General features: G+C 41.2%; 1 protein-coding gene across 3 annotated transcripts in view; it reads left to right on the top strand.

Annotated features, from left to right (window-relative positions):
- Positions 1 to 2,222: 2,222 nt before the first annotated feature.
- LOC120794779 (adenosine kinase-like) overlaps positions 2,223 to 16,289 on the top strand; it is a 101,786-nt gene continuing 87,719 nt past the window's right edge. Inside the window, exons 1-3 of one of the 3 annotated variants that reach the window (XM_040136090.1) lie at positions 2,223 to 2,565; positions 7,255 to 7,329; positions 7,435 to 7,488. In XM_040136090.1, the coding sequence (XP_039992024.1) occupies positions 2,516 to 2,565; positions 7,255 to 7,329; positions 7,435 to 7,488 (179 nt within the window). In that variant the 5' untranslated portion in view covers positions 2,223 to 2,515. Of the gene's footprint in view, positions 2,566 to 6,236; positions 6,367 to 7,254; positions 7,330 to 7,434; positions 7,489 to 16,289 lie in introns of those variants that run through there. The other 2 variants (XM_040136087.1, XM_040136089.1) reach the window with 2 other exon arrangements.

The following is a 16,289-nucleotide window of genomic DNA, read 5'->3' as shown; positions in this document are numbered from 1 at the left end:
ACCTGCACAGGCTAACAGTTTATCACACTGTGCAGACGCACACAGACGGACAACGTCACAACCACAGGCAATTTTAGTGAGGTTGCGATTTAAAATATTCTTGTGTCCAGGTTAAAAATACATGGAAATGGAACAGCTCGAGCACTGCTCAGTGTCTGGTCCGGGTGGAGGTGGAGAGTTGGTGGTGGATATGCGGTACTCTGCACTGAATATTTTCTTTTCAGTCTGCTACATATATTAAAAATGGGGTGAAGTTTGAGGCCACGAAGGGTTGCCAAGTCACTTATATGGTGTTGATGAGAGAGAGTGGTGCTGAATTGGATGCAAATTTAAGTGCATGGCCATCCCCAGTGGCTTTGTGTGTACAGCGCTGGGGTAGATGTCCGGTTTGCCAACGCTGCACTGACCTGGTCCTGGTGCCTGGTCGTAGCCTGGTCATTGACCATCACTGATACCAAATACACAGAGTGATTACACACATGGCACAAAAAACGAAAGCAACCAACGGCCATAATACAGAAAAACTTCCTGCCATCATTTTAAGACTACACTGTCTCTTCAGGCAATGATGGACCTTATTCTCGTTTTAAGACCATATTGAAGTTTCTCAACATACCAGCTTATCATTGTTAAATTTCATAAGTTTGTGTTACTGAAATACTTTTTTTTTTCTGAAATAAAGTTTTGTGATATAACAAATAAATATAACAATAATAAATGTTATTATAACAAGAAAAGTTTTGTTGTGAAAACAGACTAAATTTGTATCTTGTAATAATGAGAAAATGTCATAATAACTTGAAAAATATCTTGTTATAACATGAAAAGGATCTGAAACGAGAAAAGTTTGTCATAACGACAACGTTTTTAATATTTATTTTTTTTTCACGGTTGCAGCAATACACTGCAGTATGTTTTTCTGCCTTCTTGATCAGCAAAAGGATTTAAATAAAATATTTGACTTTTAGTTATTTTTTACTTTTCAGACAAATGGAAGAATGGATTCAATAAAGGATGTCAAACTAGATTCAGATTTCATAAACTGCTTTCAAACCCCAGGCACAGGAATAACATACCACAGCACACCTGCTCAGTTTATCTTCAATTGTCCTTTTTTTTTTTTTTTTCTGAAATTGTTATATTATTCATTATTTGTGCTAGTGTATTATTTTCTATACTAATTGTTGCTCTGGTTGGACTTTACTTTGGACTTGTTGGTCTTGACTTGGGACTTTATAGCAAAGACTTGAGCCTTTTTCAAACAAAGACAGGATCCAAGTTGTTCTTCTGCCACCGTTTGCGAGAAGGTTACGGGTGGGGATGCAGGACTATGTCTACTAATGGTCTTTAGTAGATTGTTTGGAAGTAAGTAAGTGTGTGTGTGTGTGTGTGTTTTATATATAGTTTTAGGCACATAGGAGGAATGGGTCAGCCACATCAAACATCTGGTGAAGAAGACGATGAAGACTCACTGTCCCTGAAGGCTTCTCCTCAGACATAAAGGACACCAAGCAGGTCTCGAAGGCTGTGGTGAAAGACCTGCAGAAAAAGTTCAGCACCAGGTGTGGACTGAAGGTTCTGGTGTCATTGTTCAGTCTTTGCAAAAGCCCACATCAAGGAGCTCTCTCTCCTCTGGACACAAGGCAAACTCATTCAGTTTGTTGAAAAATTTCCTCAAGCCCTTACTGGCGTTCGCTGTAGATATAAGCGTAACCGTCGTCACGTGTAAACAGTTTATATAGGACTGCACAGTGGCTCAGCAGGAACACTGGCCTCAGCAACAAGGCCAGGGTCACCGCCAGTTTCCCCCTGTGTCAGTGGGATTACCCTGGGTGCTCTGGATTCCTACCACACCAACAGTTTGGACAATGCAAATGTTGAATTATATTTTTGATGTCTGAAACTAATTTTAAACCAATCTACACACAATGAATTTGGGGGGGGGCTCTCTTGAGACCTGGTGAGTCTGGGACCAACTATGGGTCAGCTATCCAGCTATGAGGGTGTCTGGTGCATAAACAGAACTGAGGTGTGTCTTTACTCCACCAGGATTATATCACATACATCATGTTAAAATCCTGTGGTTGCACATCTATAAAAACTGCAGCCTCCCACACAAAAATAGGACCATGTTTTGTCTCCCGTTTTTAAAAATGTGCAGATTGCGAAGTGGGAACTTTAGTTGGAACAGAAAGCACCGCGATAACATGAGATGGCTATTACCTCTTCCTCCTCTTTATGTGAATCAGATGCGCATGGCCTCGGTCAGGAGAAAGTAACTAGCTAACTCTCATCCTTCCCTGCACACTACCATCGTTTTTTTCTCTCTGGGTTGCTCGCTGTTTGCCAGCTCCTTCATCATCGTCTGCGTGGAGTGGGATCCGCAGCCTCTTACTACTTCTTCCCCGGCAGTGAGCAGTGCCTTCCCGTCGTCCACAGCGTCAACACACCCGGTGCTGGTTAAAACAAACAAACAAACGAACGAACAAAACAAACAAACAAACAAACAAAACACATGTCTGAGAAAGAACCAAACATGTCGCCAGGGAGGAAAACAACGCTAAGGTAATAACCCGACAGTATTTGTGTTGCGCGGTTCTCTGTGTGGTTAGCCGCCGTGGCTAGCTGTTAATTCATGCAAAGGGTCTCCGGCGTTGCGGCAAAAACCGCCCGCGGGCGGTGCCGGATGATAAGGCGCTAAAAGCAGCTTCAACCTCTGGGCGTTGCACCGACTCAAATGTCCAGGTGAAGCCCGGTGTTGGCGTTGAGCTACAGCTTGTCAGGTCGAAACGGTGCTAACAGCAGCTAGCAGGAGAGAGAGAGAGAGAGAGAGAGGGGGGCTTATCCTCACATGACTGGGAGGCGAGAATTGTCCTCCCATTTTTAGCCAACCTGTAATTATCCTTTAAAAAAAAAAAAAAAAAATGAATAGCTTGTGTGTAAAAACGACGTTGTTGAAGAAGGGTTTGTCTTCAACGGCTAAATAGAGACAAACTCCGCTAAGAAGCTAAAAAAAAAAAAAAGCAAAGACAATTAATAACTGCCGGAGTCTGGCTGGCGTCTTATTTAAATTATTAACCTGTAATACACGTGCCTGTGCACACAGGCGGCGAAATGTGGAAAAGACACGAATTCAACGAATCGTGTAGCCGGTGTAAAAACTGGTTCCTGTGTCCCGCATTAGTCCAGTTTAAACATCTTGCCAGCCTCATTTTGTTGTCCGTGATAACGTAATAATCATTACTGTAACATGTACAGTGCTGGTTTGCAGCTGAAGTCTTGTTGATAGTAAAAAAAACCAAAACAAAACATACAAACAGACAAACAAAACAGGCTGGCGAAGTAGACAGTGCGGCGTTCACTTGCCTCGAGGAAAACTTTCAATTTCAACATAACTGTCCACATTGTAGTCACGTCGCTGAGCTAATGTTTAAAGCCAATGGGAACGGACGAGGAGGTTATTTTTACAGCCTTGAACTGTTCCCGGCAAAGGTGACTCTCACGGACTTTTAACGCCCAACTCAACTCAGCACGGTTGATCCAAAGTGCTTACAGTGCAGAAAATAAAAGCGGAACAAAAGGAAGGGGAGGACCAGGAAAAATAAAACCAAGGTATATGCTTCAGAAGACATATGGGAGCAGGCAAGGTTGGGCCTGCGAGGGAAAAATGGGTTGAAGCCGAATCTTGAAGAGTGAGAAAAATGTGCGGAAGGAAGGAGGGAGGACATGTCTGACATGTTACAGTAAGATAAGCACCCGTGTAAATCACAAAAGTATTGGCGGCCGTTTTTCACATTGCCTCCTCAGTTTAAGCGTCCTGATATATGTGCGTGCCGTGTTTCACACTGTCATGGCCTTCTGGGACACCATAGGACAGAGCCATCATTAACGTTCTCAGTAACACCTCTGCTTTTTCTAGTATGACATTTCAAAACGTCCAGAAAAAAGCCTATCTGCTTAGTTTCGGTGTGGCTATGGAGGAACACATGTCGCCGTATCCCTGCTCCTGCACCCGGGGAGAGACAGGAGCTTTTGTTCAGAGAATCTCAGGTCCCTGAAATAGTGGCATGGTGAAAGGAGTTCTGTGATGTAGCAGAGGCAGGGCAACAACGTCTAGTGCAACAAATCACAAGAATTATAACTCAGTTCTTGGGAAGGCAGTGGAGGGAGGCTAGAATAATAGTTCTACGGGGCCAGCAGTTTTTGACCATGTGACATGCAAGGAATTGCAAAGATGCACATGACCAGGTGATATATCGTACTACCAACCGATCTACACAATAAATACTTCGAGTTTTTTGGAAAAGTTTGGGCACCCCTGGGCAATTTACCTATATTGTTGATTTCCTTAAGTCAAAATGAAGTAAATACAATCCTTGCAGCAAAACAGATTAAAAATGTCCCTTTCTTCAAATTTTAATGCGCTGTTACATTTTATTTCATGAATTTAAAATAAAATAAAATGAACCGTAATTGAGTCGTGTAAAAGTTTGGGCACCTTTTATTTGCAAAGTCTCAGAACGTCTTGTCAGTAATTGTCAGCTGATGGTAATTCCTGAGCTGATAAACTCTCTGACCCTTTTAAACATTGTGTTAACACTCAGAGAACCATGGGCTCCTCTAAGCGACTGACTGAGGATCTAAAAATGAAACTAATAACAGAAAGCAGGGAGCCGAAATGTCATTAAAAATGGCAGTTAAGGGGAACTTTGAAAGTCAAGGCAAGATCTGGAGAGGAGGAAAAAAAAAATTTCAACTAAATCTGCTGGGCAGAAAGGCAAAAGGCAAACACAACACACCACAACAGCAAACAGAGCTGCAAGAACGTTTAATTTACATAAGAGTGGCGGAGCACTGTTCCATTTTTAGAGATGATGCACAAACAGGGTCTTCATGGAAAAACTCAACAGGAAGGAACCTTACCTGCAACGTCTTCACCAAAGTCAATGTCTGAAGTCTGCAAAGCAAGACCTGGATAAGCCAGAGTCATTTTGGAAACAAGTGCTGCGCACAGATGAGGTTAAAGAAAAGGAAAAAAGGAGCGGCATTTGATGAAAACAACCCTTGGCCAACGGTTAAGCATGAGGGGGGAAATATTTGGTTTTGGGGTTGTGTGGCAGCCAGTGGCACAGGAAACACTGCTAGAGGGAAGATTGGATTCCAATAAATATCAACAAATTCTGGATGCAAATGTCTTGCAGTCAGTCAACACAGTGAAAATGAAAAGAGCCTTCGTCAACGGGACAATGATGAGGTTACGAAGTACTGACTTAGCAAGATGCTCAAACGTTTTCACATGCCACGATTAGTGTTTAATTTTTTTATATTTCTAAGTTCATGAAATAAAACATAACAGTGCATTAATGTTTGAAGAAGGGTTTGTTTTTAATGTGTGTTTGCTGCAGGGCTCATGTTTACTTCTTTTCACTTCAAAAATAAAAAAAAATGTGTGATTCTCCCAGAAGTGCCCAAACTTTTTCATAAACCTGTATATCATCATCTATAAAATCACTCCAAGTCAAACGTAATTAAAAGTACAACAATTACATGCAAATTATAACTAAGATGATAAGCTTACACTTCCAAGTTTCCCTTTAGTCTTAATTTGACCTTCTTTTCAAAATTACTTATTAGTTTAATGTGCCTGACATAACCTACAGAAACAAGTACCTCTGTTCTTTCTCTGAAGATTGAATTCTTCTCATAAAATAAGTGTGATGAAAACTGTTAATTTAATTATTTCTTATACTTGGAGGAACAATGCGTTCTTCAGGTATAAACAAATGTGTCTCCCCACAAACCACGTTGAAAAAATGTAGGGGATTAGAACTCGGTATTACTAGCATTTAGATTTTACGTGAATGTGAATAAGTGTGAAGTAATTGAGTTTTTGAGGTTGTTTCATGTTTTCTGTTGTTGTTGGAAGTTACTTTATATAACGTACGTATATATATATATGTGTGTGTATATATGTGTGTGAACGTTTATATGTATATATATATATATATATATATATATATATATATGTATGTATGTGTGTGTGTGTGTGTGTGTGTGTGTGTGTGTGTGTGTGTGTGTGTGTGTGCTGCTGGTTTTGGCGTTTACCACAGTGTTCATCTTCTTTCCAATTGACCTCAAACGCAGCAAAGAAAGCTTTATGATATCTGGAACATGTGTAGCCAATCATATGCCTAGAAGATGCGAAGCCCCGCCCACTTCCTCCACCAACCAGTCACTGTTGGTCAAAGGGCAGCTTTAGTTCCTGGTGTCAAAAAAGCACGTTTCTTTGACAGAGAGGAGGAAACTGTTGGTCATTCAACCATCAGGTTAGGCTACTGAGTTTTCTGACATCATGCCAACTGCAAGGTAAGAGACAAGTATCCAAATCTCCTCCAGTGATTCCACAGGGACCAGTTCTGCTGTTGTGATTGTCTTTGTCATTATGTAGTCACAGCACAGGCAGTCTTTCAGTGGGTTGATTGAAAACACTGATGTCAGACTTTTGGGCTGCTGTGTTGAGTAGGGATGGCTTGAGTGACTGCATCGTCTTTGACATGTATTCTGTTATAGATTATGTAGAAGCCAGACTGCCACTCCAGAGGACGCCCATTTCTCTTAGAGGTCTGAACCAAGACAGTCACTGCATCTGTGGCCTGTGTTTTTTAATGAAAGTTGGGCAACCTGTTTCGATGAGTCTGTTAGGAGTAAGAGTAGACTTGGACCACTATGATATCTGGGTGCTGAAAATTTCTACATGAAATGGTCATGTGGGGGAAAATGCTAAATTTAAAACTGTTCAAATAGAATACAGTTTACCTTCTTTTGACATATCATAATCAATATTTAAAGGTGTTTGAATGACACAAGCTGCACATGCCCGTATTATGAGTTGCTCAGAGAACGGTTTTCCTTCATTTTGATCTTCCCAATGTGCTGAAGTGCCTGCTTTTCATTTTTTTGTGGATCTCTCCCAAAGTCATAAAAATGCATTCATGAGTGTGTTATGAGCTCATACTTTTTCAATTGTACACGTTTTTTTGCTTCATTTTCTCATGTGTTGTGTACATATATTGACCGAGGAGAGATGTTCAGGTAAAAGAGCCAGCAGCGAAACACGGGATCATCTCTCATGAAAGTTTCAGTGAATTAGTCCAGCAAATCAGAAACAGATGATTGTCTGTATCACATGAGATTGTTTGTTTCATCTGGTGAGTGGGAGTCTGCACAATACAATATGTTTTTGTCTCTCCGCAGTGAAAACACGCTTTTTGGGATGGGAAATCCATTGCTTGACATTTCGGCTGTTGTGGACAAAGATTTCCTTGACAAGTAAGTCTAAACGGATGATTTGTTTCAGCTGATAGCTTCATATTTCTGTGTCCTACCTGAGCAAATCCCGCTCACAATATTAATTTCTTTATTCTTTCCTTAAAGGTTTGGACTGAAGCCTAATGACCAGATCCTCGCCGAAGACAAACACAAAGCCTTGTGAGTCGGAACTTCATTGGGACACCACATGCTTCAGTAGTGTAACGCAAAGTGTTAAAATTACATGGAACCAAATAAGGGCCACACTGGTCATTTATACCCGCTACTACTATCTTGACACAGTGTGCTGTGCTCAAAATAGCCAAGTCAGATCTCTGTAACCGGGAGACTCGGAACTTGACTCGCCCCCATTTTTCCCATACTAAATTTGTGCCAAACTACACTACCCTAACTGTACAAAATATTTTAACGGCAAATTTAACTACATGCTTTGGGACTGACACTACGTCATTAAATAATAATTATTAATTTATTCAGAGAAGGTTTTGCTAAGCGTGCAGGTTCCTTTTCCAGACCCTCCCTCCTTCACATTGCAAGCAGATGCCAACCAGTAATACTATAGCCCTCCTCGAAAACGTGGTTGTGTGTCGCTGAACGTAGCGCTTCTTTGGAAGTTTGAAGGATTAAACAGTTTCATATTCATGAGTAAATTTTTTTTATTCCAAATTTGGGATACATTATGTAAACGTTTGTTATGTGCTTGCCTATTCTTAATGAGTGTGAGAATGTTTGATTTGTATGAAAATTTATGATTGAGTGATCTTCAGTAATTACTTTGGTGGCAAAAAACACAACTCCCTGGAGCTGGAAACTGCCAAGTTTTTATACTGCATACACAGCGACATGTCGTTTTTTTTTCAGGCTTGTTGACAGTGGCTAGTCTGAGCAGTTTTGAAATCCATGAACCTCTTTTTGAGAGATCAGCTGTATTATCCAGGGAGACACAAGCTAAGTGCAGTAGTTCATGAGAAAATAGGGAAAATATGCAAAAATGCCATATGTCACAATGTTAAGAAAACTTCTTCCCAAACTCCTGGATTCAGCTTTGCACCAAAAATAAATTGTTCCTTGGTTTATGGCCTAACTTTCCATCAGATTTCAATGAAATTTGAAGGGATCCTGCTGAGTAACGGAAAAACAATGGGACAGGAAACATGACATGCCATGATGGATAATTTCTCACATTTCACCTGGTCATAAAGGGGTGATGCCGGTACTTCAGCCTCTGTGGTGACTAAATCACTGTCTTCGCTGCTCATTTTGCTCATGATGGAGCTTAACAGATACTGTATGTGTTTTTCAGGTGTGCTCTGTGGCCAAAAGGGCGATTCACTGACCACAAATGCTCTTTTACAGGAATTCATTGCTCCACACTCACACATTCACACCTCATAGCTGCCCAGTACAACCAGTCTTATCCCTTAGATGTAAGATAACCGCATTCTTATCTGCTGGCCACTAAGCGGTGGTATTAAGGGAGAAGCAAGCGCTGCTTTTTTCATTTCCTATACCCAAAGTCATCTTGCCAGTCCACAGATTGAGACCGTGACCTTCTGGTCATGTCATCCGTCTTAAAACCATGAGTCAGCAGTGGTGACCCAGCCCCCAGTAACTGCATTAACTTGCATTTACTATGGCATAACAGTAACATTATTTTCATATTTGAAATTATTTCTTAAACTCCTGTAGAAAATTTTCATAACAATAAATTTATCTCAGGATACTCCTATTAATTGGATTGTTCATTTGAGATTCGTAACCATGAACATGTATTGCGAAGCTTTACGAGTTGCCAAATAGTCTTCACTAACTGCTACTTTACCAGCAAATCCAGTATTTTGAGACGTTGAGTAATACCCTGATCATCTACAAAGACAGAAACACATGTTCTTGTTCAAAATAGGGCATTCATTTTAACTGTGAAATAAATTGTATTATAGCTGTTCAAATCATAACATAACTTTGAAAGTTTTGATATTTGCATCTGCCAAAAAAGGTCATGTTTGCTTGTATGTATATTAGCAGAACATGTCAAAGTTGTTTCAGTGAAGTTTGGTGGAAAGTTAAGCCAGTGATTAGTCTTTAATTTTTTTATTTATTTTTTATTTTTTTATATTGCTGTTTGCTGAATTTTTAACAATTTTGCATTTTTTCTCACGACAGAATGCGCTTGCTGGAATGAAAAAAATCTGACACACTATGCGATGGTTCTCTGTCGCTGTTTGTAGTTAGACGCAGATCCGGATCCAGATGCAGATTAAAATTTTTTTGTTATTACAATAACAGTTTTAGAGGATTGTGTAGCCTTGGAGACGGTGTGTGCTCTGATGCATGACGGAAATTTTTTTTTGTTGTAGTGTCTGGTGTATCGTTTCCAAGGAAAATCACAGTGCAGTAATTGTACAATTTAAAAAAGCACAAGAGTAATGCGTATACAATATAAAGACAGATCAGTACATCAGATCGTCAGTGCCTTACATTAGGCTACCTTGTCAGGTCTTGTTACTTGACAAAGGGGCACATGTGACCTTGGGCAGCAGCAGTGGCGCAAAGCAGCATCATCAGCAGTGTTGTTCTCCTCCAGCACAAAGGCAGCGGTGTTATCTTTAGCCCCACAGACACCGTTCCCTCCACATTCTGCACAAGGTCAGGGCAGGATTAACATGCGGCTTTGCTGGTTAATTCCCAGCACAATGCATTTCAATGCATGTCCCCTCCAATACCACACACAGCAGCATACTCTCCATCATGTCTGTCAATTTATATCTGATTACACCTGTAGTATTTTTTTTTTTTTTATCACGTTATCTGTTAATTTATTGCAGTACAGATTATCAAGAACTGTAGCCTCAGATGCTGAGGTATGAGCTGCAGTATTCTTAATAATGTTGTGTGGTCAGTGACACCCAAAAAAAATTCAGTGTGTATAGTGCAAAGAGGTCATCCACAAGGCCATTGGTCCATGGATGAAGGAGAACTTGGCTCAAGTGTTCTGACGAATAACATCATTACTAAAAAAGCCACAATAGACTTACAAGCCTAGACAGCTAACACTATTGTTGGGCTTCTGAATCTACACAGTGTAACAAGATTCATTTTTTTTCCCCCATCACCCTGGTGGGAGAGAGATCATTGGATGCAGTGCACTGTTGCCATGCCTTAATTCAATTATCTAGTCACAGCAGAGCCCATATAATCCTGTTGTGGCTGAGAAATTGCCTGCTGTACAGTAGAAACCATCAACATCCCTGTTAGTACTGGCTGGGGACTTAATGTCTTTTTTTAAATAAGTCTCAACTTTGACTTTTGATGCCCTTTCACTTAGTTTTAAACGTGGAAGCCAGAGCTGAAACAGTTCTGTCGATCAACAGAAAACAAATTGACAGTAGTTTTGGTAATTGATAACTCGTTTGGCCTTTTTGCTTGATAAATGACAAACATTCGCTTTTTATAGCTTCTCAAATATGAGGATTTTTCTTCCTGTCTCTGCCTCAAATTATAATAAATTACATAATAAAGCCATTAGTTGATCATCAAAAAGTAATTGCCAACCATTTTGATGATCAGGTAATTGTTTCAGTACGGATAAGTGCCAAAAAATTCACTAGTTATGACTTATCAAATGTATTATTTCGCTGGTTTTCTTAGAGTAAATTGAATATCTTTGAGTTTTGGACTGTGCGTCAGCCAAAACAAGAAATTTAAATACATCAACTGTGATTCTGGGAAATTGTGATGGATGTGTTTCAGCATTTCCTTACATTTTTAATTGAGTAAATAAACCTCAGATTAATAGATAATTAAAATAATCATTTGTTGCGCTATTAATTGGGAAATGAAAAAAGGTCATTAATTGCAGCTTTAACGGATAACTTGAGATAGGCTATTCTGCATTTTTTGTTGTTATCAACAAATCTCATAAAAAGACCAAAACCAACAATAGATTGAAGTGTAGCCAAAGCCTGATATATCTTATTTCTCTGTGCTATGGAGCTCCATTGTTGTTCAAAAACTATTTAAAACACTTCACTGAGCCACTCCTTTGCACTGGGTGCCATTTTCCTTTTATTACAATAAACATCAGTATTGTAGTTTATTTTGAATCAATCCCTGATGCTGTAAATACTCACAGGCACGTCAAATGTGTATTAATCTACAGCTGAAATTAGTCCCTCAATTTCCTCCTGTTTGAGCAACATTTGTTAAAAGGTACACAGTCCAGTTGTTTAGGGACATTTCTGAGCCTTTTTAAAAAGTGAAACTATACTGTACATTTGTGAGTCGTTTTTAAAGATTGACTTCTTCAGTAGAAACCAATGGGGTATGTATTGATTGCCACAGACAGGGAAGGGAAATCAGAAAGCACCGAGAGATTGACTAACACAAAGTTGGTTTTTCATGGGGTTTGTTGACGATCAGACATTTCTGGAAAGACACTAGCCTAATCCTTTGACGAAAGCTAAGGCAGGACCCGCTCTGCTGAAAAAACACTAACTTCCTGGGTGTCCTGCTTGCCTAGTGGTTAAGACGCATACCATATAACCGCAATGTCCCTGGTTCGTTTCCGGCCTCAGACTTTTGTTTCATTTCACATCCCTCTCTCTCTCTCCCCATTTTTTCCCCATCTTTATCAAGTATCCAATAAAGGCTAAAATTCCACCGAAAATCTTAAAAAAAAACAAAAAAAATACTTTCAGCCAAATTTAGTCAATGAATCATGCAGTGTAATGTCAAGCGCACTGCTACAATCACACACCCATAACCTCATCACTCTCTCATCCATAAAAGGCAGCTGCTGCTTCAAAGTACTTGTACATTATACAGTGCTTACAGTGTGGCGGTTGGTGAGTCATGTTGCACAGAACGCCCAGGTGCTGTAGTGTAACCTTATTTTATTTAGTGATATTTCCGTTGTGATTAGTGAGCTGCAGTGGAAAGGGTTGTTTTCACAAGAGGCCGGTTTCACAAGACGCCTCAAATGTTTTGAATAGCGTGTGAGAGGAAACCAATTAACCAAAGCACTGTCTGTGACTTCCCCTCTGCCTGCGTAGATGTGTAATGTTGTGATGTTGTCATAGAATGCTGTGGATCTTTCTCAATTTTTGTTGTCACTGCTGCCATCATGTGGCTTGAACTATAAGTCTGTCTCCAGCAAGGTAGGGGATTTGTAATGGCTTTTATTTTTATATATATATATATATATATATATATATATATATATATATATATTATATATATATTTACCAGTGTTGTCTCTTTTAGTTTATACTGTTGCATTTTATTTTTGATTGATAGGCCTTTAAAATATTTATGTTGCCAGCACTTGGTTGATGTTTTATTTTTGACTTTTCCCTTTTCTCAGTAGTGAATTTCTTTGGTCAGCTTTGAATTGCAGTATAAGGGGTATGTAGCTTTTGTGGCCAGCAGGGGTCAACAGTAGCCCGCTGTTTTTCTACCTCAAGGAGTCTCCATAGGAAACAACATGTCAACATAATGAAAACACACCTCTTTCTGCAGGAGATTAGTATCTGGGCAAATAGAGATTTTATTAAAGGATAACTGGGCATTACAGGTTTTTTTTAGAACACACAGCATTTCATAATATACCGTCCACCCAAATCCTCTTGGGCTTGCTAACCATATCATATTCGAGCGAATGATTATTAGTGTCAAATGAGTGAGTCATTGTTGCTGTACGTGTATTGTCAGCTCTGAGGGGGGGAAAAAGATCAGCTGGCTCCTGAATATTACTCTCATTCAAACATTTGTTTTATGACTCCCTCTGTCCGATGATAATTAATTGTTTACTTTCTCATCTCTGGATGATGGCGTGACTCTTTTCAGAGGTTGTTTGCTCACAGCAATTAAGTTCATCAGTGCTCATCCTCCTCCTCCTCCTCCTCCCTCTCCCCTCCCCCTCAACCCCCCCCTTTTTCTCTGTGCTAAATGCAGATTAGCAGCGTCACAATCACATCCAGAATGAGAGTAAACTCCTCATTATGCCGTGTGACCCTCTGCTGCATGAATAATTCAGGGCTGCAGTGTTAGTAGCTGGCTGTTATTAGCATTCCGGATGGCGAAGGAAAGAGAGAAAGAGGGAGAGTGAGGATGGGTGGCTCCTATCACTGACAGGGCTGACTCAGGGGGATCAGCGCTGGATTGAGACACACATCACACACACATCATCGCACACAGGAGATCAGTGGAGGTGCCTCTCCACTCACACACCCCGCTGTCTGTGTACATCTTACACACCCCTGCTGCTGCTGTGCAGCTCAATCTGCTTACTTGGAGGAAAACAACAAAGACCTCTCTAACTGAGTACATGCTAAGCACTCTGGCTCCTGGGTGTGTGTGTGATAGATTCTGCTCTGTAAACACACTTGACTCTACCCCTCTTTTTTTTTTCCTTTCTTTTTTCAGTTTTTTTTTTTTAAATATATAACGAAGCGAATCTTGAGTGCTAGAAACCCCCGGCTGAGCTATCCTGTTGTGTCAGGACGAGAGACACTCTTCCGTGTGTGTGTGTGTGTGTGTGTGTGTGTGTGTGTGTGTGTGTGTGTGTGTGTCTCTTTGTGTGTGTGTGTGTGTGTGTGTGTGTGTGTGTGTGTGTGTGTGTGTGTGTGTTTGTGCGCTCACATGCAAGCATGTGTGCTGAAGCTGCATGTGCTTGCAATGGTGCCACTTCACTGTATGCACTCATGCTTGACTGAGTGTGTAGACACATCAATGCCCCCACCCCCCCTTTTTTTTAATTTTTATTTTTTTATACATCCCTGCTCCCTTGTCTGCTGCTGAGGCTGAGATGTACTACAGTACTTAAACTCACCTCCACCGGCCTGCTGGGGGGGGGGGGTCAGAACAACCGGCTCCCACTGCCACTGAGGGCAAAGGTCACGGGGCTGCATCCATCAGCTGACCTCTGAGCCAAAGAGAGAGAGCAGAGATTAATGGCACTCAACTGGTAATTGAGACATGAGAAACATGTTTAGCCGCCAACCGCGCTGCTGTTGATGTTTTATTGATACGCAGGAATCCATTTGGGGTGCTTGCATAAATCTGGTATGCTCACCGGAGCTGTACTCAACTGTAAGAAATGTGGATCTAGACCTTTTGAATTATAAAACAGGAAAACTTTTTTTCTTGTTGAGAGGGAAAAAAAACCCCTCATATCTTGTTCCGCTGTGGTTTTTTGATGAAATAGGTTAACGTGCTGTGATGCGGGGTGATTTCTCTGTATTTAAAGCGTACATGCTGCATCATGAGAGATGGCTGATGCAATCATAATTAAGGCTTGTCCTCGCCGGAGCTGCAAACGCCTCTCTCTTGGTGAAGGCGGCTGCCAGCAGGTGGTGCCAGAAGGAAACATCACAAGTCAAAGGGAGTGGAACAAACATAATCCACATCTCTGTGCATGTGGGCGTCCCCCCCCTCCTCCCCTCCTCTTCCTCCAACTCTCCCTTTTAAAGAGCATTTTATAATTAAAATGTGGGTGTCTCAACCAGTACATACAGCGTGTTCAGTTCAGAGAAGCATGCCCAGGGCTATTTTTAGTCATCCTTGTTCCCCAACAGCCACACAGGAGAAGCCACTGATGGCATCAGCCCCTATACATGTAGGCTAGTTAGTAAACTGTCTGTGCTGATCATTTTCTCTACAGCTAGCCTGTGCAGGGGGAGAGATGGGAGGCCTCACTGGTGAGCAGCAACACTCCCCGTGTGTTTAAAGTTCACACTGGGCCATATGGTCCCCGCAGTAGGGGGTGTTGTTGGAATTATTCACACGGAGCGCTCTGAATCACCAAGATCCTGGTATCAACCTCCAAGATAAGGGGAATGTCTCAAAGGCTTTGTGCTCTGGCTTCAAATCTCAATCCTCAAGAGAGAACCAGAAGCCCCATCCTTGCTTACACACTCCTCCTTCCCACTCTCTCCCTCAATGTGTCCCTCTTTCTCTCTCGCTCTTTCATATCCTCGCATGCACGCACACACGCACGCGCACGCACACACACACACACACACACTCTCTCTCACACTCTCTCTCCCAAATCCACACAGTACAGTGTGACAAACAACGCCACCCTCTGCAGCGTGAAGCCAAAAACCTGTGACATTTTAGAGGAAGTAATATGAACTCATCCTCCATGACCAGAATTTGCCCCCGCCGACTAATCCTTGAGTGCAGCCTAATTAAGTACAAACAGCGGTCCTTGGTTAATGCCAGCAAATGGGCTGCTGCTTCTGCTGGATCGGTCGAATATTAAAGGGATGCGCATTTGTTGTTTCTGCATTCTAATGCAATTACTCACCCATTATGACCATGTAATTGCGCAGTCATTAACTGTGCATCCAGTCTATAATGTAAAAAGGCTCATTGTAAAGCGTCGTGGCATTTTTTTTTTGCACCCAGGGACTCTGAATACGGATTTACCCACATGGATTGAGACACCTGAACGACGGCGATATCGTATTGCTTTTGTGCAAATCAACATTCATCCCTTACTGTAGTCTATTAGAAGATGTCAGAGGATGGGAACAAGGCCTCGCTCGCTGTTTGAATCATGACTCATTTGTGTTCAGTACTTTTATGCACCTCATTCTTTGCCATCTATTCCCATCCTGCCCTAATGTTCCGCAGATAAGAATGTCCTATTCATTCTGCGTTCCTCACCAGTTGCTACAGAGAGAGAGAGAGAGAGACTCTACAGGCATTGAATGAAAAGCACATCTATTTCTGAGGGGGAGCGCAAGCACGGTAGAAGATAATTATTGATTTGAAATAAGAAAAGATAAGGCTCAACCTTGAGCAGCCCAGCGATGGCGTGCAGAACAGAATAATTAATGGGCCTGTCTTGTGTCAGGACAAGCTTTCACACTGAGACGAGCGTATTGATCTTAAACAGATAAACTGCGTAACCCTTTGTGAAGGGTTTGACAAACAATTTAATTGGGGGGAAAAAC

The sequence above is a fragment of the Xiphias gladius genome, chromosome 9 (genome assembly GCF_016859285.1).
Source record: "Xiphias gladius isolate SHS-SW01 ecotype Sanya breed wild chromosome 9, ASM1685928v1, whole genome shotgun sequence".
Lineage (NCBI taxonomy): Eukaryota > Metazoa > Chordata > Actinopteri > Istiophoriformes > Xiphiidae > Xiphias > Xiphias gladius.
This window is presented reverse-complemented; position numbering and strand designations above follow the sequence as displayed.